At 39.6% G+C, this 27,214-nt stretch overlaps 1 protein-coding gene across 2 annotated transcripts in view; it reads left to right on the top strand.

Annotated features, from left to right (window-relative positions):
- The window catches only part of kcnd1 (potassium voltage-gated channel, Shal-related subfamily, member 1), a 59,106-nt gene extending 32,847 nt beyond the window's left edge, over window positions 1–26,259 (top strand). The window contains exons 3-7 of one of the 2 annotated variants that reach the window (XM_049018472.1): window positions 17,531–17,693; window positions 18,086–18,169; window positions 23,211–23,306; window positions 23,875–24,107; window positions 24,973–26,259. In XM_049018472.1, the coding sequence (XP_048874429.1) occupies window positions 17,531–17,693; window positions 18,086–18,169; window positions 23,211–23,306; window positions 23,875–24,107; window positions 24,973–25,177 (781 nt within the window). In that variant the 3' untranslated portion in view covers window positions 25,178–26,259. Of the gene's footprint in view, window positions 1–17,530; window positions 17,694–18,085; window positions 18,170–23,210; window positions 23,307–23,874; window positions 24,108–24,951 lie in introns of both variants that reach the window. The other variant, XM_049018471.1, reaches the window with a different exon arrangement.
- Window positions 26,260–27,214: the final 955 nt, after the last annotated feature.

Here is a 27,214-nt window from a genome sequence, read left to right as displayed (position 1 = left end):
CAGTGTGCAAGTTCTCGAAGGAGATCTGGGTGGCAGATTTTCTTTTCTTTAGTTTTTGTTTGTTTATTAAATTGATGAAGCCAATGCAAAAATACTCCTTTTTTCTTTTTAAAAGGTTGTAGTTTTAATATCTGCCTCGTGCCCATTGCTTCCGGGATAGGCTCCGGACCCCCCGAGACCCAGTAGGATAAGCGGTTTGGAAAATGGATGGATGGATGGATAGTTTTAATATGACATGGTGCTGCATAAGCTGATTGCACAATTCAGTCGAAGTCATACTGTAAAACTATAGTGACAGCAGCCCTCTTGTGTTCAGACCATTGGATGGGCTCTTACAGTATGAAGTGAAGCACCCATTTGTAGCAGCTTACAAGGATTTCTGCACAGTGCTGCTCTGCTAAGCTGCAGCTCACTGAGGAGCTGTCATTTCGTCTGTATGTGTGATACTCTTTTTCGTCTGTATGTGTGATACACTATTTTGTCTGTATGTGTGATACTCTTTTTTCGTCTGTATGTGTGATACACTATTTGGTCTGTATGTGTGATACTCTTTTTCGTCTGTACCTGTATGTGTGATACACTTTTTCGTCTGTATGTGTAATACACTTTTTTGTCTGCTCCTTTTGTCTCCTACTTCTAAACCTCCACAGGGATCTAGATAGCGGACAGCGTAGGGCTATCAGATTGAAAAGAGGTGGCTGCACTGCTATATAATTACACATTTTCGGTCACTTTGCTGTTTGCTTTTCTCTTGGGAAAATATTATGGTCCAAATGAGCTCTCGAAGCACAAAACTCCCCATATTTCATATGTACATGGTAAATAGCACCAGCTGGTCTTCAGATTAGCAATTTAATTCTCCTGGTGGAGCACAAACATATTTGCTTGTTTACGTTGTAAATGACCCTATGGTATCAACTATTTCTTAGTTAATAAACTGGAATGCTACAGCTTTGTGTTTTTCACACAACTGAAATAATTCCTTATTTTTTACAAAATTATGCATAATTCAAATTCATTTTATAGAAATCACCAAACAATATACTTGTTCTTATCTATATAGACTAATTAAGATAATGTAAACTTCTGAACAGTCATTCTTCTAGAATTCCCGGCCTTCTCACTCATGTCATACAGTTTTCATACGCAATCCCAATTGCATATTTCAGCTTCGACAGCTCTTTCCAATTCTGTAATCTTATAAGATAATGAAAACTTTAGAAAAATTTGTTTTTGTATAACTTGCAAAAAGAAATTCAAGGCCTTGTCAGTTCTGTCACACAGTTTTCATACACATTCACAAATACCTATTTCAGCTTAGACAGCTCTTTCCAACTCTGTGATCTTATACATTGTTAAATATGTTTCATTTATATTTCTGTGTCATTTCTGATAACGTCCGTGGCCACTGACAAAACGAAGCCTTTGTATGACCGACCACATGAAGTGCTCGTTACTTTGAGCAGAACAAAGGCTCATCACGCAGTGCCCATATAAGAGTGTCATTTATTCTCAGCCTGAATCAGCTCCTTCAGCACACAGGAGAGAGCCACCTGACTTCAGCCCTACTATTCCACATGTAGCACTGCAAACTCCAAACAAAGTAAAGTGTTTCTGGGAGGGTGACGGCAAGTCATGTAAGCGAGGCTGTCCTGCTTCTGTCGCCCTTGGTTTTATAATCAGCGATAAACCCGATCTTAATTGTCAAATTTTTGAATTCATCTTCATTACATTTGATGACATTATTTAAATGAAATGTTGTATCTGTTAAGGACAGCAATGCACTTTGAATATTCAAACACTGAAGTGTCTAAGAAAATGTGATACGACAGATGACGTCATCCCTTTTGGCATGAATGTAGTTTATTAGGCTTGATATTGCCCTTCAAAATAAGTACTTAAAAAAGCGACAATGAAAAGAAGTCTTTGGGTTTGTTACACTATGGGATGTTTGTCTGGTTCGAAGGAACATACAAATGATGAAGTCTGATCACTGAGCAGAGTGAGAGGGGATGTGAGAGGAAGGTGGCAGGCAGGAAGACTACCGCAATACAGTCATAGTGGAGGGTAGAGTAACACTGCTATAGTGTGATTTGGAGTGCTGTCTCCTGACAATGTTACACTGATTCCTTAGTAAATTTACTGTGTATTCTAAGTGACAACAACCCGCTTATGTATTCTGGGGCAGTAATGTCCTGGAAATGTGATGCATTACTCTGTAAAATTTAGTTCAGTGTCTGGGAGGGTTTTACTCTGTACTCACTCTGTATTGACACTTTCTAGATCTTGGTTTTAAACAGAACTAACAATCTAACATTTATTATTTTGTCAACGAAAGTATCCATGTTCAAACTGGCATTTTTTCTGAGAGGTAGTGGCTTGTGCTCACAGAAATTGACTCTGCGCTCCATCTGCCCTTGAAGCTGGCTTCCTTTCATGGAGACGTCGGCATCTCATGTTGCATTTCCACCAACACGGCTTCCTCAAAGTGGTAGTTAAAAGCCGTATGAATATAATACATTCTTATTGATTATATTGTGATTGATTAATCTTAAGTAGTTTTTCTTTTTCTGAAATAAATGAAAGCAGTATTGAATCTACGGTTGTTAATTGCTGTAGTCCATGGTTGTTAAACAGCACATGGGGGGAGGGGGGAGGGTATATGTCAAGAATCCAGCACTAATATCTGTAGCCATCTGGGACGTATGAAGTACAGCAGGATAAAAATACATGAAAAAAATATGTGTAATACCAATAACGTCACATATATCACATGTTAGGAATACTCTTAGGTTGTGTCAACAAACCACCACATTTCTATTTTTAAATTGTATCAATGATTAGAACATTTATTGTCTGTGTCTAGCATTTTCCTACTATTTTATGTTGTGAATCTGTTAATAATTGAATGTCAGTTGTAGTTTTGTATGGCCTAGCATTCTGAAAAGACAATATACCATTTTAAAGTGACAATATACTTTACATCAAAGCTGCTGTCAGCATTTTAGGGAATCTATTCTTGTGACATATCTGTAAGTACTTTTTATCTGATGTGTGCACTCTTATTGCTTAGTAGTGCAGTGTGTAGTATTGTTTATAGAAATAGAAAGTAAAATATTCTCCATTACGTCAATCACCTACAAAAGAAATATATATGTATCTATTTCTGTGCCAATGACTGAACATTTGTCCTCAGAAGAACTCTGGGGAGAAAATCGAAAACCTGTGTGCAGGCAGTAAAACAAACAAATAAAAATCAGTGTGCAATGAGAGTTGGTAAGTGCCCGATCAGCAAAGTGAGAGATGATGAAAGACAAAGGGAAGCTTTTCTTAGTGCCTACAGCACTCAGGGTCTTGGACACTGGTGATGCTTCGTGGGCATGAAAGGGAGGCATTCCTGCCAAATGATGCCTCTACAGTCTAACGTGGAGGGGAAGGCTTATGTGGAGCTGCAGAATCACTAGAGAGAGGCTCTCTCTTTGAAAGGCTACTCTGCCATTTACAGTCAAGGCAAAGCAAAAAACAACAGACTTAAAGTGGACATAATGTTTAATACAAATACTGTCTTACAGCTTCAAAATGTGCTTTATTACAGCCTCATTCATAGTTAACATTGCAGCACTTCCAGGGTTCAATGTTTGACTCTCTATCCCAGGGGTGGCCAATCATATCCGCAAAGGGCCAGTCTGTATTCTGGCTTTTGGGGTAACCTGTAGGTCAGCTGTTCAAACCCACATGTGAGGACTCTTCAGCCAATCAGTCCTCTAATTAGTGACCTAATTAGGGAGTTGCAGCGAAAAACCTGCATACACACTGACCCTTTGCGGATAAGATTGCCCACCCCTGCTCTATCCCATCTCTGTGCCTGAAGGGTTTACAACTTGTTCCTGGGTTTGTGTGTGTTTTCTTCTGTAGTCCAAAAAGATGGAATTAGATGAATTAGTGGCTGTGTGTGTGTGTGTGTGTGTGTGTGTGTGTGCGTGTGCGTGCGTGTGTGTGTCTGCCCAGCAATGGACTGCTATCCCATCCAGGATGTCCCCAGTGCTGTGCCCTGACCTTTATGGGACAGTTACCAGGATGGCAGCCATCCTGTCATGAATAAATGTTTACAATTAATGGATGGACATTTACTTTAGCTAGTAGCCAGTCTCTAACAGAGTAACTCTAACAGACGTTGATTAATCTGAACTGTCAACAGCGAAGTATTTTATTACGTTTTAATTTTTGCATGATCTACAAAGCACACACACAATTTTTTTTAATTGTGATCCCCTTATATGTGCTGCAGGGCAGGTTTGAGGATATAGTGAGAAGGATATAAATCCAGGTGAACACAAATTACACATAGAAAGCGTGTTTCAAGAGATTTACGCCTTTCACACTGAAATTCTTGGTAGCGGGTGAAGTGTCCGGGTGTATTAAAAGCCACTTAATGTTCGGCAAAAGAAGTAGAGAATTCAGCTCAGTCACAGTTGTCTCTGCTCTGATCTCTTTGTGCTGTAGCGAGGTCGTGAGTGGGAGCGCTGTAGGATTCACCTGGGGCTGCCTCTTGGCCACAGAACAGGTGCCTCACACCACCACTTCTGAACAGTGTGAGAAGCCAATTATTGGTGTAACCAGCAGGCCAATAGCCTCAGGCTGCATGTCAGTCAGGAGCCCATACCAAAGTATGCTATTCCTTTGACAATGTCTGTTCTTTATTTCACTGGATTTTGCGGTTGGTTTTCAACCATTTTCATGGCAAGACCCGACTTGACCTAAGGCTTTGGTTTCAGAAGCTGCAAGGTGACCATCAACTGTGCTGCTGTATGAAGCCAGACGTAATGACATGAACTAACTAAAAATGCACCTCAGTATTCACTGTAGTTGTCTTACAAAAACCTGGGTTTGCATGCTTTCTCAACTACAGAAATGCCCCTTTTTCAGGGCGAATTCTGATTGTCCCTCCAACCAAGTACAGCTTATTGAACCCATGTACATCTGGCAGAAAGCGATGGGGAGAAAATGCGATTTATCTCCAGTGATTTTTTTTATTATATGAATTATATTATTTCTCATGACCTGCATCGTCTGACAGATACACAACTGCAGCTTCCTGAAAGTGAAGCACCCCTGGGGGTTAAGGTGACAACCTGAAAGTGAAGGCATTTCTAGTCTAAATCCCCAATGGGGCACTGCTGTTGTGCGTGTGATGGGAGTACAGAGGACAATTAAATAACTATATATTACCGTCCCTGTTCTTCCTTGTTTTAAAAAAGGGCTTGATAAATATGTTAGCAGCTCTCGGCGTGATCATGAAAAGCCAGAGGTCTTGCTTAGGTGGGGACGGTGACTTGCATTACTCGCGAACGCTGTCACGGTCGACTGCTCGTGGGATAGCATTTGATGCAGGGAGTGCAGATATCAGAGACCGAGAAGGAAAAGTAATCATTATTCACTGCCTGTCAGTTGTTTGTTTAAGTCATGCCTGGTTTAATAGGGGCTTAATTTTCTCCTCTGAGGAACATGCTTCAGAAAGGAAGTACAAAGCAGTCATCCCCCGAAGGCTGAGAAATTACACTACCCCCTTGCATGGGAAAGGTTCCTTTCAGATATTGCTTTTTTCATATAAAACACTCCACTATTTATTTGTATGTACTGCCCTCCAGGATATGCAAATGGAGAAGCACGTCTGTTTGCAAACGGAATGGTGTGTGTTTATTGGTTTATTAGCTTCCTGTCAGCATGCAGAATTATACGCAATTCTTCTGGTTTTGTTTGTACTTTATTAAACATCCAGAGAAGCCTGATGTACACATTACTGTATAAATGTGAAATCTGATGCTATCTGCTGAAAAATGTAGACGTTATTTGGTATAACTTCACATAATATTATATGCCGTAACTAACATTCAAATAAGCATTATATATCAATGTATGCATGCATTATTCATGTGGACTTAAATATATTCACCCTGTAATGAAGAAAACTATACTGTATATATATATATATATATATATATATATATATATATATATATATATATTTATGCTTTCACCTGACGAAATATCCTCCATGTTTTGCACATGCATATATATGTGTGTGTGTGTGTGTGTGTGTGTGTGTGTGTGTGTGAGTGCAAAACATGGAGTACATTTAGTCAGGTGAAAGCATCAATACCTATAAATATTATATTCATATAACTTTCTGTCTAGATGAGACGACATCGATACTTATAAATCCCGAAGACTTTCTGGAATAGCAGGGGAATCACAAATAATCTCTTCACACTTGGTGCTGCTTCTATCAATATTTTCAATATCTTGTAGCATATTTTGTGCTTCTGTTATTACAGGCGAGAGGCAGTAAAGCAGATTAGCACCTGCTGTACCTGCTTTGTGATCATTCTGGATTTCTCATGTATTTAGCAAATGCAGCCTGATGTCACACCCCGAAGCTCTGGGTGTCAGAACTTCACGTGGATCCCAGGACAGTGAAGAGCTGTGGCTGAAGGAATAAGCCAAACATACAAAATGTTGATTATGAAAGGATTCGCTGCTAAATAAAACATCTGCACTTAAATATAAAAATGAGAGAATTAAGTCCCACACATACTGTATGCTTTGTCTATTGAATGCTGTAAATAGAACCTTGGGCAAAGCATATGGTTTTATGGCAGGTGGGAGAATTTCAAGCATGGATTGGTGGGATTATTAAAATAGACTGAAAAGCAATTCCAAACTCCAGTAGCTGTATTTCTCATTCCGAAGATGGTGCTAATCGGTAAGAAAAATGAAACATTAAAACGGCTTTAGCTTGATCAGCTTTTTGCTACCTGGGTCACAGCAAAGTTAGAGGTCAGTCTTTTATTCGTCCAATTTAAGCTGCTAGTGGGGCTCTGTGGCAGTGAGCGTTAAATGACCTGGCTATCTTCATGAGACATCCTGTACACCTCCTGGCACCACCTACCCACCCCCAAGTCGTCTCCCATTGTCTTTGAAGCATATGGGGAGTACAGTACAGTATATAGAGAGCCCTGATTGGAATGTCACTCTGTCTGCAGGTTCAGTTGTTGTTTCACAAGACGTGTTTAAGTTATGTTCAGTTTGGATTAATGCATTAGATATAGTTTGACACACAGAACACACAAGTAAAATGGGTATATTTTGTTACATATTGGGCACAATGTTTTGCCATGTGAAAAGCAGCCTACAGTACAAAAGGCAAATATGTCAATATGCTACTCTGAATTACCATTAATTGTTTTGAATATTTTTTTAGCCAAATGGAGAATTTCCTTTGGCTGGTCTTTAAAGAAGCTGACAGTAATATGCATTTCAATTCCTTGTTTGCTCTGAAGCCGTGGAAGTTTAATAATTTGTAATTTAGTAGACAGGTGCATTTAAAATAATTACTGATATTAGCATGCATAGTTGAATTTCTACTTCCAATTTATTTGCAGAACTGTTCACAATAAACTCAGTCGAAACCAAATTCAGTTAAGTCATCGAGGGTGACACTTGGTAACGGGCTGATCAGTGGGTCGGGGACAGCGCTGGAATGTCACGAAGAGAAGCCTTGTGTTTAACAGTCAGATCTGTCACACCTAATCAGGCCTTGACTGGAAAGATGTCAATATCGTCATTGGTGATATGGGGTTGTCATCAGTAGGAAGGAGGCGCACATAGGGCTGCCGGCAGTGTTATGGCAGATTAATCCATCTTCAGTGACACAGGCAGTGCTCTGCAGTACGGGGTGCTTGAAAAGATGTCTGTGTTCTCAGGCTGCAGTAGATTACAACATTTTAAGGCCGACTATACTCACGAGCAAGGCCAGCAAAATGCTACCTATTTTATCCAAAGTGAAAATTATTTAAGCAATTCTCTGTTTTATATTACAGTATCAAGCCATTCATTTCCTTTCAATACCCCCCCTCACACTACACAGGAAAAGCAGGTATTTTGTATCAGTTACTATTTCAACATGAGGGAGGAACGTCGATAATACAATGTTTCACAACAATTTTATTTTCACAATTTTATGACATTTTATTTTTTATAATTTTTCTATATTATTATTGTAATGTGGAGGAGAGTATACTGAAGAACATGAAGGATTTGATTTCTCACACAAAAGTGTAACATTTGTGGGAATCATATCCTGAATTCTGTACATTCAGTACATTCCGTATGTGCACTCTTGGGTACATAAGTTCGCATGGGCGGAGTGAGAGTGTGATACCTGTAGCAGACTCACATTGCTGAAGGGTTCACATCGCAGAGGCAGAGCAGAGGGCTGCTAAGCTGCGCAAGCTCTTTGTTAGACAATGTAACAATAATGACTAATTCTCTTCCACTATTGAATCTTTAACTCCAATTCATAGATCATATATTATATTCTTCTCTATGCCATATTGAACATACTATGAGGATGTTAAATTGCTGCTGGATGAAAATGATGGAAGTATAATAAGAAAATCCCATCCATCCCTCCATCCATCCATCCATCCATCCATCCATCTGTCTTCCAACTGCTTGTCCAGGTTAGAGTCATGGGCAAAAATATAAAATATTGCTTAAAACTTTATATGGAACTTTCGTAACGTAACATAGAACAGTTTCTGAGATCCTGCCTTTATGACACAGCAGTCTTGAGTATGCATGCCCTCCTTGCTAAGCAGCAAAGTCTCCACAGTGACTTTGAAAGGCCTGACGCATGGTTTTCAACCACGGGTCTCCAGCCGCCTGTCACGTTATTCGTGGCAGAAGCTGGAGTGACGGAGTTAAGGGCTGATAACGCTGAGAGTCTTGTCAGGAGGCAGCACTTACAGTTTTCTGACACAGCTTGACAGCAGAAGCCGCTCAAGTTAAACTTTAACATAATGCTGGTAAACTTCCGGATTTTAAATAACATTTTGTATTGTGCAGTATGGCAGCATCTCTCTTCGTTATTATGGAATCTCAGTTAACCAGAACAAGGCAGTATACATGTTTAAATTACCATCGGATTAACATCATTGTGATATGTTTGTTATGACATTTATGTCTAGCTTTCCTGTGGTTTTGAGGGTCTTTTAGGGCTGATTTAAGACACGGGTCGGCACCGACCCCTCTAACATAAGAGATTGGCTAGATTGTTCTAGAAGCTTCCCAGAAATGCAGTCATTTGAAATATATACTGTCTTCTCCATTCCCCACTGTACAAGGTCTTTAACAATCTCTCAGCTGTGAGCTCCCACATGTCCTTGGAAATTAGATCCAGGCCTGTACAGTACGTTTGTACAGTTAATCATTAGTATGTGGTATGGTGAAACATGATATACTATGAGTAAAAGAGTGTATTTCAAGAATTCCTGATCTTTGTCAAAAACAAGGCAAAATATCTAGATAGTACAGCATCCGTTCATCCATCTTCCAGCTGCTCATGCAGGAAAGGAAACATTTAAACACTGACGGATACAATAAAAATTTGGCGTAATGTACCTTAAAGCCCTGACCTTTCTTTACCCCTTTGACTACGGCATAAACATCTGGGTGAAGCATTTGGTTACACCCTTCTGCCAATGGTGCCAAAATTTTAGGAGCTATTCCGTATCATTACTGTCCAATGAAAAACACGAATCTCCAAAAATCCATCATTTCAGCAACGTGAAAAAATAAAAGCAAATAATTAAAAATGACATTGGTTAGCTAGCTATCTAGCTATCAGTGTTAAGTTGTACAAAAATAAATACTAGTTACTAATAGAAGACTTCATGAATCAGATTTTCATCTGTGAATTAGTTCTCAGGTGCTATCAGAAGACAGAGGAGAATCGGGCGTACGTGGGCATTCCTTGTAAGGTTCCAACAAAGAGTAAGCATAAATGGTGTACATACAAACACTAACATACACCCACACGAACATGAACATAGTCAGGAATATTAGCGTTTTTGAATTTATGATACATTGGATATGATGAGGATTAAAAAAAGGAATTAAATGCTTAATATCAACTGTTTTATATTTTATGGACACGCCAGAACCTGTATAAGCCCATCGCTTGACATGTCTGCATGTTGTTAATCACTAAAGGCAGCCATTCTACAGTATACCTCTCCCTTTCTGAGCTTCAGAGACTCAGTCTCCCTGCCCTCTTTGATGGCTGTAAAGCCTGTGAAGTCTGCCTCATTATCGGTATTCACACTTCAAATAAGGTACAGACAGGGGTATAAATATCCCACCCCCCTGAGATGACTAGAGCGCACTGCATTTAGAAATAACTTCATAGATTTTATGTCACTTATTTTAATTATGTCTTATAATAGTTTGGAAAAGTTGCAGATCCTCTGCTTGCATTTTGCCGCAGATGGTGTGACAGGTACGGTGTTCGGAAAGTGAATACAGAGGCACCTCCAGAATACGATGGGGCCTGTTATTTCAGGGGGTGTTGAACTTGCCTTTCTGCTTCAAGAGTTCCCAGTGAACTGCAGAGAAACCTGTTTGACCCCCTTCTGGCTTGACATCTAGGCCAGGCTGCTTTCGCTCCCCTCGGAGACATGGGGGGAATCAGAATTTCTTTAATAATGTTATTTCCACAAAAAAAATGTATTGGATAGGCATAAAGGAAAGGTTTGTTCTGATCCAATACTGTAACACATTGATCCAGTTCATATAGGATGCCAGCTCATCGCAGGGCACATAATATGGCCAATTTAGAGAGATCAATTCACGCATACACACAGGGGGGGGGGGGGGGGAAGGCTAGGATTCAGACCCCCACATCCTGCAGATGTGAAGTGCTGCCCATTGTGGCAGGCTGTCACAGATTGTATATACTTAAATTAATCATAATAATAACAATAGGTACAAAATACACCTCATGGAAAGATGAGAAATGCATTTTATAATGGATGCATTACTCATCGGTGTGTCAGTGACATTGTTTAATTCTCATTGTATGCTTGTATGCTACATTTACTTTTGATGAATTCTAAGTGCATGTCACATTACCATATAATATAAAAACAGGTTGCATAATGGTCAAGGGTGTGGATTTGTATTAAAAATGCTGCCAATTTTAGTCCTTTTCCGTCGTGTCTCTGAGCCAGCGAATAAATTTCACCTAGTGTTCAGTGAAATAATACATATAATGCATTGGATCTGATTGACAGTAATAATAATTTCAGTTCCTTTAATATGTGCCTTTTCTACAACCTGGTATTTGCTGGGTGTAACAGTTTCTACTCCTATCTGGGGCTATTTAGAAAGAGGGGGCAGTGTGTAGTATCTCCCCCTTATCTGAGGCTGAGCCATACAGAAAGAGGGGGCAGTGTGGAGTTTCTCCCCCTATCTGAGGCTGAACCATACAGAAAGAGGGGGCAGTGTGGAGTTTCTCCCCCTATCTGAGGCTGAACCATACAGAAAGAGGGGGCAGTGTGGAGTTTCTCCCCCTATGTGAGGCTGAACCATACAGAAAGAGGGGGCAGTGTGAAGTTTCTCCCCCTATGTGAGGCTGAGCCATACAGAAAGAGGGGGCAGTGTGGAGTCTCTCCCCCTATCTGGGGCTGCACCATACAGAAAGAGGGGGCAGTGTGGAGTTTCTCCCCCTATCTGAGGCTACACCATACAGAAAGAGGGGGCAGTGTGGAGTTTCTCCCCCTATCTGAGGCTACACCATACAGAAAGAGGGGACAATGTGGCAAAACTCTTTATGTAACGGTTTATTCCCCTATCTGAGGCTGAGCTGTACAGGAAGAGGGGGGCAGCATATTATACAGTAACTCTATATAAATTCAAAGGACCTCCAGTGGAATTATACCTACCTAGCAGTTTAATTATGTCTGTTTAGAATGCATTGGTACAGACTTCCCTAGTGTCTGTGAACTTTGATATTTCAGGAAGGATATTTATTTTTGCCCTGCTTCCATGAAAAGAAATACATCTTTGAGAGCACAGTTTCCTCTAGAGAACTCCATGCTCCCCCCGACGTGGCCCGTTTGCCACTGAAGTGAAAATAAATTGGTTATTTGAAAGACAATTAACATCCTTTTTTTTAACGAAACATCAACAGTACTATGTCAGCACCTCAGCCAATTATGTAGTATTAGCAGACCAATACTTCCTCATTCTGCACTTATAAAAACTTGAATGAAAAGTTGAAATGTAGACTTCAAAGTATATTTAGATTGCCACTTCACAAAAATCAACTTTCTGAACATAACAGCAGCCATGTACTGGAACGAATCTGTAATAGTTATTCTGGACAACAATTCAGGTGTCTTTACAGGTTACTCACATCAGCACTATTAAGTTCTTTACTTTATGTTTTGGATATAATTGTCAATAATATCCTCTAATTTTATGTACATTCATGTGCCTCAGCAGATTGCTCCCTCTCATCCCTCCAGCTTCTGTTTGTGCGTTTTGGTCTGGGGTCTTTGGATCACTCCTACAGTGCAATGATGGTCTCTTCTGATGAACTACATGAACGTTTTCCTTGGTGGTCGATTGTGCGTGCGTGTGCGTAATCTGAGATCCAGCAGTAGGGTGCTGATCACCATGGCCCCACCCGAATAAGTAAGTACTGAAAATGGATGAAGGAATAATTATTTCATAGGTGGTTAAGACAAACCCATTTAGTTCTCATAAAAAATGCAGTGTTGGCGGCATGGTGATGTTCTGTCATTGGTGGCATGGTAATTAAGGACTCTGGGGTTGCCCAGTTCGATCACTGGAGAACCATGAGAAAGGCACTGTATGTAGCTCTCATCGTTCCAGGAAGCTACCCATCTCTATGATATAAAATATAAAAATTGGATAAGCTACATAACAATAATAGCCTGTTTAGATGACTCAAATATATCCACTTAAAATCCTGTACTACCAGCACTTCAGAAGCATATACATATGCAGTAAATGCGGTTTATGCAGTATATGCATGGCTTAATTGCACACGGTGCATTTTCTGTTTGGTTTCTCTTCCCCATAAGGTCATTTGGTGCTGGTTTGTGTTGATGTCTAGGAAATGGCCATTTTCGAAAGAGTAAAGCCTTTAATTGATGTTTCTGGGGCCTGGATTTCATTAGTGTTTTGTGTCTTAGCCAGTTATAGCCATTATAGACCCCCTTGAAGTTTAGAAAATCGATGGCCATTGATTAATGAGCCCAACTTCAAAATATCAATTTTCTGCTGTGAAGGTAACAGAGTTGTTGCAGTATTGCTGTTGTGTTATTTCTTTTATTCATGAAAAAATGTTTTTAAGCGAACTCATCATTATGATATTTTAACAAATATCCAGAATAATCATAGGTTTGGTAAATTGCAGTGGAATCCAAATATGTATTTCCTTACATGTTCAAAACATTTCCTGAGCCGCTTTATCCCGAGCCTAAAGGCATGGTATACAGTATGCTCTCTTCTTGCCAGCCAATTACTTTTTTTGCGCACTACAGGTCTTACAGCTCCTTGCCGGAGAGCTGATTGGTGCTGATTGGAGGAACAGAGGCACCTGACAGGTGTGTAGGAGGCACTTCTGCATTAGCTAGCTGAGGTGTAAAGTCTCCCTTCCGTAATGTCAAATGTTGTCAGCAATAACCTCTAAATGAATAACTATCTTTTACAACCAGTAACAAACTTAGCCCTTGGTAGCAAGTGAAGAGATTTAAACTATGTCTGATTAATCGTTTTTTTTCTGTAACCATCATCCAACCTATGAGCTAAATGCTTTGTCCATCTCAAAGAGCCCTATATCTCCTAACAACCAAAACACAAGTTTGAAAGTTCAGTTGCTGATTGTGATCCTTTAAATTAATAATTATTATTTTAGAATGGAAATAAAATAAACAGTATCTCTTCACAGTAACTGCACCTTCATATTGCATTCATAGAACATTCAGTGCACCTTCATAATGCCTTTATAACACATTCATAGGACATTCATAAGCAGCATGTAAGTACAGACGCTCCTCTACTTACGAACTTTCAACTTACGAACTGTCAGACATACGAACAAAGAGGACTGTTAAGTCCAAATTGTGTTCCTTGGGCTCCCGTTTCTTGTCCGCAACATCAATTATTTTTTTTGCGTATCAATTCCGCGCAGTACGGCGTCTGGCTGTTAATCCCGCCACGCAGCAACGTAGCGTGCGTACTCCCAGCATCCTAGTCTTTTGTACTTGTGTATAGCCTTAAAATAATGTTGCATAACAACTTACAAACATTGCAAGTTACAAATGGCCATTCGGAACGTATCTCGTTCATAAGCAGAGGAACGTTTGTATACCTTAACATCCTAATATACCGTGACAACTTTCTTACACATTAATAGCAAACACTGCATGATAAAAAGAGGCTTCATGATCATATAATGTTTGCTATTAATGTATATAAAAGCCGTTAAGGTATGTTAGGATGATAAGGTATACTTACATGCTGCTTATGAATGTTCTTTAGTGCATAATGAATGCATTATGAAGGTGCAATTAATGTGAAGTGTTACCCAATAAACAAAAACATTTGCGTTGTAAGCAAATTGCAAGCACAAACATTGAGTCAGAGGTGTTCCATCCAGGTGTCAGTTATTGCTTTTGACGTGTTAGGTAATGGATGACGGGTTAGTTCATATATGAATGAAGTTGATTGAAAAATATAAAGCTATAATGCATTTAAAAACAAGTTATATCTCAATATTCCCAAAGTGTATAGAATTCAGAATGCAATACAATATACAGTTAGCCTACTAAACATTATAGTGTAGCTTATGAAAATGTGAATATAAAAATAGGACAATGAAGGCCTAGTCTCAGAAGGCGTCCCAAACGTTAGTATTGAATACAGAGTAATATAGAGGGCGTTCCTGCCAGATAAAGGCGCATGCGAGACGTGTGGATGTGCTGCACCTGGAGGTCTGTCAGTGCGGTGGACAAGCAAACAAACCTGCATTTGGGGAAGAGCTGCCAAAGAAAGCTCAGGCTTAGCAGACTTCATCTCTGTTTACAATGGGGAGCATGATTAGCAAACATTATGCAGGTGGCAAGCAGACAGAAAAAACATATATATCTCGGCTCTCTTTGTGTCAATTCCATTTCCCCTGAGTGCCTTTAGCTCAGAGCATAGATTTCAGTGCTAGATGTGTAAGTCTGACAGGAAACAGCATTAACTTGAAGTAAAGTGTTTGTATTTGGTTTCTCCGTTTAGAAAAGTCTGGTGGGGAGAAGGTTGTTACTTGAGGTTCAGTTGAAGTGAGCATGTTTAACGCTGCAGTACTGAAGCATGACTTTGCATGTGTCTTGTGTGAGTCATTCTTGTCAAGATTACAAAATGGTTAATTTCAAAGATTTATTATTATCATATATAATATATCAAAAATATATTATATAACGGCAATGGTTTTTTTCAGTGAAAATTGTTATTTAAATATCTTTATAGAATGTTAAATCCAGAACTGCTCAACTTTTTTAGATAAGATATGTTTTTTTTTAATTATTATTTTATATAGTGTAATGGACAATAATACATCTGCTTTATGACAAATAATCTGCTTACTCCGTAGCAGTGGTTCCCAGTCCAGTCCTCAGGGACGAACAGACAGTCCGCGCTTTCGCTCCCTCCCAGCTCCTGGTGGACTGGTGCCAGGGAGCTGGAAGGGAGCAAAAACATGGACTGGCTGGCAGGGAGCTGGAAGGGAGCAAAAACATGGACTGGTGGCAGGGAGCTGGAAGGGAGCAAAAACATGGACTGGTGGCAGGGAGCTGGAAGGGAGCAAAAACATGGACTGGTGGCAGGGAGCTGGAAGGGAGCAAAAACATGGACTGGTGGCAGGGAGCTGGAAGGGAGCAAAAACATGGACTGGTGGCAGGGAGCTGGAAGGGAGCAAAAACATGGACTGGTGGCAGGGAGCTGGAAGGGAGCAAAAACACTACCCTATAAAAAATTATACTGATCAATTTAAGAAAACGTGTTTGACATTAATTTCTACATCCACTCCATTTATTGCACTTTCAGGCTTGATCTTTAAGGAATTTCACAGCTTCCCCCCCCCCCTTCTGACATATTTGCTTCAGTTTTACTTCAATTTCTCTAAGCCTCATTCTGTAATGATTCACTGGTCAAAGTGCTTTGAGGTGACACTGTGCAATACGGTGAGCTGTAAATGTTTCTCTCTGTGTGTTTTTGTGAATATCCATATCAGTATAGTCCACTGTACACATTCCAGACTAATCAGCATCATCACATGCTGCGAATGAGAAAACGTACGACAGCGGTTTGGATTTATTCTAAAGAATATGGCAGTGTGGCCCTTTCTGTGAATTATCACTGCCCTCTCAGCTTTTGTAATAAATGTACAGATAAATTACTGCAGGAATTGGGTTTTGTGCGGTGTGTTCTTTAAGCCCCTCCCTTACTTTATGTCCCTTCCGTGTCAGTGCCTGTGTTGTATGCAGTGATTCTCAACCACAGCTAGTCAATGTTGTCAACACTGACCTTAGCATTGTTTTAATGGCTCTGCTGATAGCAATGCCTCACGAATGGATACACACACACCCACACACAGACACACACACATGCACACACACAGACACACACACATGCACACACACAGACACACACACGCAAAGTAACAGATGTGTATCACATCGTGGGGACATTTGTTAATGTAATATATACATGACCGCACTCCATATATTAGAAGTAAGCTGCAAATGGGTTCTGCTGCTCCATCCCCCCGCAATTGACTTTTTTATTACTATGCACCTCAAGTCACTGATGTGCCTGTAGACTTTGAATGTTTACTTTGTAAAACTACTCTTTGGCAGTTTAATTGTTTTAAATATTCATGCATAGAGCTGCTGTTGGATAAATACTTGCTTGACTAAATATTGAAGATCACATATTCAGCTGGTTATCAGTGACCACTGCACTTACTCTGAACCCCCCCTGGTCTGATTTAGTGTGTCAACTTGGGTGCACAGATGAAAAAAAAAAAAACTTGCTGACCGTTGCCAATCTGGTTTTCTAGGGACAATAACTTAATCACAATCTACTTAGTGCTCTGTCTGCTCAGTCACCCATTCATATTGTAAGTGAACTTGTGGGCAATAAAGAGAAAGCATGATTCAGCGAAACTTTGTTAAAGGATCCAACCACTGACACTGTGGTCAAAGGCAAGGGTGTGGAACTTGGATGTAAATTCTGAGATTTACACAGTATCCATAGGAGCCTGTGCATGGTCATTTATAGCAATGAATAGTGATGTTTTTTTCTGCATATCATGTTTTTGTAATCAACAATGTATTTATATAATCAGGTCAAATATATTTTGAAATGACTTTATGAAAGCTGTTTGTGGTTTGTGAATTATGTACGCGTTACAGAATATATTTTATATTGGTCCAGATAAATTGGTCCTAGAATGTATAGTCTGTTTTAAGATGTGTTAAAACAAGTAAAAAATCTCTTTCTTTTTGCAGTAAAGTACATTATTTCTACCGATTGGTGAGACACGTCCCACTATTAAAAGTGCTAATTGCTAACGCAGGGTAATAAAGATCTTTACTGTTTCATTTCACAGATATGGGGACATGGTTCCCAACACCATCGCCGGAAAGATCTTTGGCTCCATCTGCTCTCTTAGTGGCGTGCTAGTGATTGCACTCCCTGTGCCCGTCATCGTCTCTAACTTCAGTCGCATTTACCATCAGAACCAGAGGGCCGACAAAATGCGAGCGCAGCAGGTGAGAATGCAGCAAAGTTGCCGGAAGGACCTTTAAATCATAGCCCTGATTATGTAACTTTAGCTATTATGTCAATCTGGCACCACTGTCAGCTCTATATGATTTATTATACAACATCTATATAAAATAGTGTCACTACTGACATTTCACTAGATAATGCAACATTGCATGCCCAAAATGCATTTCGCTACTCAAAAATTTATCATATAGTGCAAGCAGATAGGATAGGTTGGTAATCATCTCTACTCAGAGTTGTATACATGATTGTCTTTGCTGGCAATCCAGAAACATTTTTTTACAGTTTTGTTTTAGGGTTTCGTGCAAACTTTGCAGAATTTTATGTGAATGTGAAGCAGACGCTGTAGATTAATTATGTCTGCGCCGTCTTTCAGAAAGTAAGACTGGCAAGAATTCGACTGGCCAAAAAGGGGACGACCAATGCTTTCCTACAGTATAAGGAGGATGGAGGACTGCAGGTAAGACTCTAGAACACACATATGCCCTGTCATCCTCCAAATGATGATGATGATGGTAATGATGATGATGATGATAATAATAATTAGAAGAAGAAGAAGCAGCAGCAGCTTGTTTAGTACGAGGTTCTGCAACCCCAAAGTCAGGACAGTGAGGATTAAAAGCTGCTTTTTTCCCAGGCAGTTTGACAGCAGAACAGTCTGGCTCCTCCCAGTCTAAGACTGGATCTCCTACAAGGACTAACCTTCCCCCTTCTCTGCCCTAGACTTATAACACTGTAACCAAAGTCTATCGTTACACATTCCTGTTGATTCATTGCCCATTTTTAATTTAGCTTTTAAACTGTATTTTTAATTGTACGTATCTGATAATATTTGCCATGGGCAGTTGAGGGGATTAAGGCTAAGTTCACCATTAGCTGAATTTTTTTTTATTAACTTGTCATAAGCAACCAAGCACCAGACAACCGAAGTCACATGCACAGATCTTACTCTCTCTCTTTTCCCCCCCTGTGCATCCCCAAATTCATTCCCCTCGGAAACACGCTCTGATAAAAGTGAACACAAAGGCAGGAATTAAAATAAGGAAAACAAATAGAAATAATTATGTGATTAGCACACCAAATCACGTATTCTTCCAGTTTGTCACGTCTTATAACTGTCATAATAATTAAACTCAACTTAAACTCAATTAAATGTTACATGTTGCATACATTTTTCTGTGTCCTGTCCGCCCCAGTATAAAGTAAGGCAAAACCACACACAGCGACACACTACTTGCAATTTAGAGATGCTGACTCATCTAACTTCTTGTTAGAGGTTATTATGACATACAGTCATAAGTATTTTGTGCCACAGTTGCCCTCTATAGTATTCTAAACCCCCATTGAGCTTTACTTATGGAAATAGCAGGTGTTAATTTTCTTGGTGAGTTCCTGGTAGAATGGATATCTGGGAATCACAGTTCTCATTGAATGGTAACATCTGACTGTATGCTGTTAGAAAGTTCTGTGGCACCAGGAAAATGAGTCCTGCTATTAAGCAGCCATGAATTCTGCTATGTAATATCGAGCCATTTTTCCAGAAGCTGAAAGTACAGCATAAGTGGGTTATGGAGTAAAACAGTAACCGAAAATCTGCTGGAGAATGTAAATCAGAATGGTTTAAGACCAAGAAAATTAAAACTTTGGACTGGCCTAGTTATACTACAAACCTAAAACCCTTTGATATTGTAGAAAGAACATATTAGAGCTCATTAAGCGTGTTAAGCTGAAAATGTCCCTGAGTAGAAATAGTCCTGCATGGAGAAAAGGAATAAAATTGCTAAAAATGGCTGAACAATAACTATCAGAAGCCTTTGGTTGCAGACTTCGCTTCTTAATGTGGTTTTATGAGTGGTTGGGTGTGAGAAGAAGATTCATTTTTCACGCAAAAGCAAATGCATTTCAAAATTATTCCAAAAATATATATATTCTTTGTGTTATTTGTACACATAAGATCTATTTTGTCAAATGTAAAACATAATTTACTAACGTTTCGTGTGAAAAATGTAAACATACACATTTTACGGGACAATAGATTAAGTAACACTTTCCAGTTTGTCATTATCTAATGCCAATGCTTTAACTGAAAAATGCAGTGATCCTCTGTGAGAAAATGTGTCCATGTCCTGTGATAACCTTGGGATTCATAACCTGCCTGTGCTTTTCCTAAGACAGGCTCCGTACTCCTCAACCCTTAAGAAAATAGCTGGGATAAGCCAATATTAGGAATATAGCCAATTAGTAAAATGGGCGCTGACTATCATGCCTACAGCACTAATAAACAGGTCAAAGAACAATTAGAGTAACTTCAAATGCCTGATGTTGCATAATTAGTCATTAATATTAATATTTTATCATAATTATGACTAAAACACAATAGAACACTGTAGAGTATAGATTAATGTTTTAATAAGTTTTAATTCTTAAAATCATAAATATATTAGAATAAAAGTGACCTTTTTTGCATTTTTTTGTACAAATGAGGATGAGAGGAGTTTGTTCTTATGCATAATTAACTTTTGGCAGCCATAAGACCAAGAGCATCTAAATATACTCCCCCCCCCCCCCTCCCCCCCCATGAGTGACCTTTTGTTGAAGATGGGACTGTGATGTGAGTGTAATTTCAGAGCAAATGTGATGCCAGGGAGGGGGTGTCTGCAGATCAGACGAGAGCCAGATGTTGGAGACAGGTGGGGGCAGAGTGTGGTGCTTAGGAAAAGACATGCAGTAATATCAGCCATGGGGGGGGGGGGGGGGGGGGGTACTACAGCTGGATGTCACTTAACCAAGAAGCCCAGAGTATCTGGGTATCAACTGATTTTTAAAAAATCACTTTTAAAAAACACCAACAGATATTAAACAAGAAAAAATGCAGAGCGTTTCATGAGTTCGGGTCCTTTTTGTCACATTATTTCGGGATTTACAAGAGGCAAAATGTTCTAAGGAACATTGCTTTCAAAGAGTATTTTCCATAACCACCAAAACGGAGTGAAGTAGACAAAGGGAACAGTTGTCTGGAATCTATTCTATGTTCCTGCAGAGGCAAAATATTATGTCTCAGATATCGATTGCTGGTTTGCTATGTTGGAAGCATATTAGGTCAGGGAGAGACAGTAGCAGAAGTCTGAATACTGCCCCACCCACATATTAAACGGTGCTCATTAAAACCCTGTTGTATTCCATATTAGACAGAATTTTAGCTATACTTCTTCAGCACATTATTGACTTATTCATTATAAACTGCTCCGGATAAAGCATCACCGTGCATATCGATCAGGAATCGTGTTGCTGCTTTATTGCTGCAATATTTGGTCTCAGAATTTCCCCTGCTTTTATGATTCTCATTTAAGCATAGCAGTAAATATTTCCCCCTTATATTCAGAAATACATACTTGTAGCATTTAAAGTGGGACTCACACCAGGGGGTGTTTTTTCCCAGAGTTTACCAGCGAAGGAGATAAAGTGCTTCAGTAAAGCGAGACGAAGGTCCTTTGAGTCCAAGAATGAGAGAGGAAAAAAAAATCGGAGATGGAAAGAGATTGAAATCTCATCTGCACTAATACAACCAGGTTAAATTCAGACTGAGTAATCTCAATTCTGTTTTCCTTTGCAGCTGAAAGCCACTATAATCCAATATTTACAATCCCAAAGTGAGGAGTATTTTCTTCCTCCATGGATCTATAAACCCATTACTAACCGTGTTGCAGAGCTATTTATAAACGCTGGTGCTCTCTTTCAGGTTGCACAGTGTTTTACATTTTGTCCTCTGCTCTCTCATTTGTCTCACCTATTTTTCCACCACTTCTTCCTGACAAGTAACAAGACAACCCACCTACCTGGAGGCTTAATTTGTTGTTGCTGTCATGTACATTGACCTCAGGTCCATTTATTATCTTTCTTAGAAGATGGCAAGTTAATGTTTTTCGTGCATGTGTCACGTTTGAAAGGAAAGACGAAAATGTGATATTTCAGCTTTGGAATTGATGCATTTTATTTGTAAAGAGCAAAATCTGAGATATGACTTTTCCTACTTTCTAAATCAGTATATTGAATACACTTACAGTACACAGTGTTTTTTCAGTAGTACCTGACTATACCTTAATGATCTAAGCCTTACCAGGTCAGAATCATTAAAAAAGCTTTTTTGAGTAGCATTCCAGGATGCCTCAACTATATTAGTCTAGCAGTAGCATCAGCTAGTCTTGGGATGGGCTGGTTCCCCCGGCTGGACAGTCGAATATCCATGTGACTCAGTGTGCTGAGCCATGACCTTCACAAATTCTAAATTAACAATTTCATAATCATTACGTCGATTTTCTGCTTTATTGGCGATCATTGTTATTGCTATTAATATTGAATATAAGGGCCGTGCACAAATACCAATTCCTTTCTCTAGTCCAGTTTCCTCAACAGAGCCATTTCTGCCCTTCCTCATTACAGTATCAGACTGTTTCAGATTGCGCTTCCAAGTCTGGAAGATAGGATCTGTTTAATTTAAATTACTTTAAATTATACGCTGCTCCCTGTCTGTAGCAGTAACTTTGATAAACCACCACAGCCTAGAAACACTGTGAGACTGAGATTTTTATCTCGGAACAAAGATGGAGCACAATATAACTAAAATGATTACGGAGCAACTTGTACCGCTTGCAGCTGTGAAAGAGCCTGTCTTTAATCACAAACAGCAGAGTCACTTCAATTACCTTTTTGAAAATGTGCCGCATTTATTCTTGACATACCTTCATACATTTTTGAATATTATATTAACAGCATATAATAGGAAAATGTTACAATTCAAAATTCAAATGTTTCAAGTACATTGAGCTGGATGTATGTTTTTGAAATGTACAGTGCTCACAGCAATCTTCGGACACGTGTTTACAACATTGATTTCAAGTGGTAATAAATCGAAACCCAAATTATATTTGCAATAACATAAAACAAAAAAACATTGGTTTGAAGTATCCTTTTTGGAGCCAATGACTGCATTTGCAATTAATAGCAAAATGGCTTAAACATAGCCGAATGAGTCATATTTTTATTTATGTCAATAAAAATAAATAAAGAATAAAAAATAAAAAAGAAAATGTCTGTGTGGAAAATATGTGCAGATATGTTACACATTGCTTGTGAATGGACTTTTGCTGTGAAACCAATACATTTGCAGCATTGTTACAGGATCATGTAATCGTCCTCCGAAGACTTTCTGTGAGCTCTGTATGTAACAGACGCGTGCAAGAGATACACCTGCCACAGAGAGCTAAAACCTCATTTAAGCTGACAGACATTTCAGCAAAATAACTCATAAATAAACTAATGTTTCTTTTTTATATATTCATTGTTTACAAATTGATTTAGGAATTAAACAAGCATATAAAGATTCTTTTTTAATATTAAACCGATTTACATTTCCAGCGCATAATTACATCGCTATTACAATTGACAGTTATCTAATGTTTGTTTATATGCAGTGAAGTTTCCATTGTCTCTGTCGTTCTCAGGATCGTGACAGCGACAGCACAGCCCTCTGCGTGAAGAACAGGTCCTCTTTTGAACACCAACATCATCACCTATTACACTGTCTGGAAAAGACAACGGTAAGACCGTGGCTTAATAGCCCATGTTCAGTTCCTTTTGCTCCACATTCTGGTTTCAAAACGATGTTGATGGTTGATCTTTGTGGAAATTAATTGTCAGTACATGATGGGAGACCTATAAGCCGCCCGAACTGCCCTGCAGACTACAGATAGCCGACACACCTGGATTGAGTTTGAAAGGACGGCCAGCGACACACCTACATTCACTTTGAAGGGACACCGGCTTTCTGTTTAGACAAGATAAAGTTGCGACTAGACGTGCTGCTTTACAGCTCAAAGTTACTGTAGCTCTGTGACTGACTGGCTGCCTCCTGAAGGTTGAAGGACAGTATATGAGAGAAGATCTGAGCGTGTTCTCTGAAGATAGCGTAGAAAATCTCAAGCTTCCTCACTGCAGTCTCTGCAGCCAGGTCTACGTCTCTGAACTTATTCCACGGCATCTCAAAGGCAGTAATTCCCCCCCTAACATTGTTTTCCGCATATTCTCAGCGATGACAGAGCAACTGACGTCAAGGTCAGAGTCTTGCAGGAGCTCAGAACACATGAGGAGCACGCTGTGTCTTTGCAGAACCATGAGTTCACGGACGAGCTGACGTACAGCGAGGTCTGCATGACGGAGTCGGTGGGCTACCGCACCAGCCGGAGCACGTCGCTGTCCAGCCAGCAGGGACTGTCGTCCTCCTGCTGCCCCCGGCGACCCAAGCGGCGAGCCATCCGCCTGGCCAACTCCACCGTGTCCGTGAGCAGGGGCAGCGTGCAGGAGCTGGACATGCTGCACGTTCAGAAGGTCGCTCACCAGAGGTAGGCATGACCACTTCGGTTGAATTCCAGGAAATCCTACCCGCCCCCTCCCATATTCCTCCAGTACACCAGTACCAGCCCGATTCCATGTGCCGCCCCAGGCAAGCTTCACCACCCCCCCCAAAGTGAAACTAGCTGCCAAGTCGGCACCCCCCTCAGAAATTGGTGGCTTAGGTCTCGGCCCACAGCCTTGTCACTATATATTGGTACACATACAAGGTTTATATAGACGTTAGTTTTCATGGTTCCTCAGATACTGTATACCCTGGTCTTTGGACATTTTACCCAACTGCACCTGTGATCCTAAGATTATCTTAAATACCAAATTTTTTAAAAGCAGAGAGTAGGATGAAACTCTCACACTTTGCGTTTAATAAAAATGAATGATTCCATGAATATGACAATCTGCTCATGACAATGAAAGAAAACATATAAAACTAAAACATATAATTTATATGGATGTATATAACATAAATTTATAAAGTCTATAAACAGATATCAACACAGAACCCAATCTGTTGTGGGAAATTTGCATTTTTTACCAGAGGAGAACATTCAGGGTGAAGCGGATTTCTCCTGCATTAAATGATAACAGTTTATCTCGCATCTTTAAAGCTACAAGCAATAGCTAATACGGTACAACGTACACTATGAATGGTAATAGTCACTGAGGGCAGACTATATTTGGGTACGTAATCATTAAGAAATAAACAGAGGATTGATCCTAGAGCTAAAATAACAGCTGTACACATTTGTTTTAAACAACTGTATTGAAAACGCATCATGGAAACGGCACCTTACAGTTCAGCATGTGGTATAGTGCATAGTGTGGAACTTATTGCAGGCTTTCTGTGTGCGCGAGCAGCCGCTCGAGTCTCAACGCGAGGAGCGAGGACCTGAAGCTGAACTGTGACGACAGGGACTTCACTGCAGCCATCATCAGCATCCCCACCCCTCCAGCCAACACCCCCGATGAAAGCCTACCTCCCTCACCAGCCGTACCAGGCATCCTGCGCAACTCTCGCTCCGGCAGCTTCACCCACGAAACGGTCAAGATCTCCTCGCTATAATCGTACCAAGCACAAGAGCGCCCCCTACTGCCCAGTGAAGCAAAGGCATTCACTATGGAGGACAGTGGAGCACAAAAGACAATATAGAGAGTAGCCCTTCAATACTGTTGGATAAACGCTTCAGTCCTAAAACGAGAAATGTCTCCTGAAAGGTTATACTTCAGAAATGAAGAAAAAAAAACATATTATGCAAATCACGTTTTAATAAACTCAGAAGATATGCTGGAAAATATATAGATTTTATGGATCAGGTGGATGCAGAGCAAATAAGGGTTGGATGAGTGCAGGTTAATAAAAGGATTGTTAGCATAGATAATGATCAAGTCATATTTTTGTTGGGAAAGAATAAAACTGTGACAAGAACCCAGGAACCTTTAATGGACACTGATGAGCTGGATAGAGACTTTTTAAACAACAACAACACAAAAAAGACAAAGAAAACTCTGGGTGACATTGAAGACCTATTAAATTTCAAAAATATGCAAAATTAGGAAATAGTAATTAAAGAAATCCCTCAATATGTACACACACACACACAGATGCACAGACGCTGAAAAAGACTACTATGACTATTGCATTCTGCTGTTGATTTAGTCACTCTAAAGATCTTGGTGGTACATATATAACATTTTATATCTAACTTCTCCCAATCCAATGCATCTTCCAACTTTACGAGAAAAAAGATGAGTGTACTGACTAGCTTAATACAAACAGTGCATGTTCTTGTACATTTGCCAGCAGAGAATAGATTTGCTGATCCTCTATTCTCATTTCCGCATGCATGATATCTTTTTTTTTCCCCCTTCAATTTGTCAGTTTTCCTTTCTCCCGATATCATTGATGTGAATATTTAAACAAGAGGTCCTGCACTGGAAGTGTACATTAGGTTTGAATAAAAAAAAAAGTTGAATAAGAATTATCAAATAGAAAAAAAAATATCAGGCATGTTCCTCACAAGAATGAAAGGGGAATGCATGGAAGTGGGCGGTGTGTGTGTGTGTGTGCGTGTGTTTGTGTGTGTGTGTGTGTGTGTGTGTGTGTGTGTGTGTGTGTGTTAGCCTGGGAGGAATTACGTTAACTGATCACGAATATGCATGGATACCGTTGTAGGTATTTTACGTGTTTTCTTCTTGTTAGAAAATCACTATATATATATATATATATATATATATATATATATATATATATATATATATATATATATATATGAAGTGAAGAGCTTCAGCTTTACTGGACATTAATGTGACACTAGGAGCCCACGGATCTTTCCACGGAAAACATAAAGCTGGCTAGAAGGACGATGGTGCACCAAAACGAGTTGGCTAACACCGACAGCTTAGTCAAGTTCACAATTAAAGCTTAATTCACTGATTCAAGCATTCAGTTTTCAGCTGTTTCACAATGTTTCACAATGTCCCCCTACTGGATATCTAATGAATTGCCACTCATGAACTGAGTAATATGAAATGTGGGTGATGCTCACTAACTTATGTCAGAATTCCCAAATATTAATAGTTTGTTATTTATTTTTTGTTCACTTTTTTTTCTGTGCACACTGTAATAAGAATTGGAAGTTTAGTGTCATACACACTAAATATTCTCGCAAGTTTTCTTTTTAGGGATTTTGGACATTGTCTGTCACTTTACTGTTTGACACTTTACTACAGTTGTGTTTGCAAATTAATTTAATAAAGTCCAATAAAGCAAATTCAGTCAAATACCTTGAACGTTGTCATTAACAGACATCTACTGACTCGCTATGGATGATGGAATATATGAATATATACCCGAGAGAAAAGAAACACAACACTCTCTTATTTATTGAATAAACCATCCACTTTCCATACTGACTTGTCCTGTGTAACGTCACAAGAATCTGGAGTCTATTTTGAATAGCATGTTTTTGGGCTGTGGGGGGAAACTGGAGACCCTGGAGGAAACCCCATGACCACATGGGGAGAACATGCAAAATCCACAAATATAGAACTGGGGGGAGACATGAACAGAGGTCCCCAGAGATGTAAGGGAACCAAGCTA

The sequence above is a fragment of the Brienomyrus brachyistius genome, chromosome 6, assembly GCF_023856365.1.
Source record: "Brienomyrus brachyistius isolate T26 chromosome 6, BBRACH_0.4, whole genome shotgun sequence".
NCBI lineage: Eukaryota > Metazoa > Chordata > Actinopteri > Osteoglossiformes > Mormyridae > Brienomyrus > Brienomyrus brachyistius.
The sequence above is the reverse complement of the archived record's forward strand: the minus strand, read 5'-3'. Positions and strand labels throughout refer to the sequence as shown.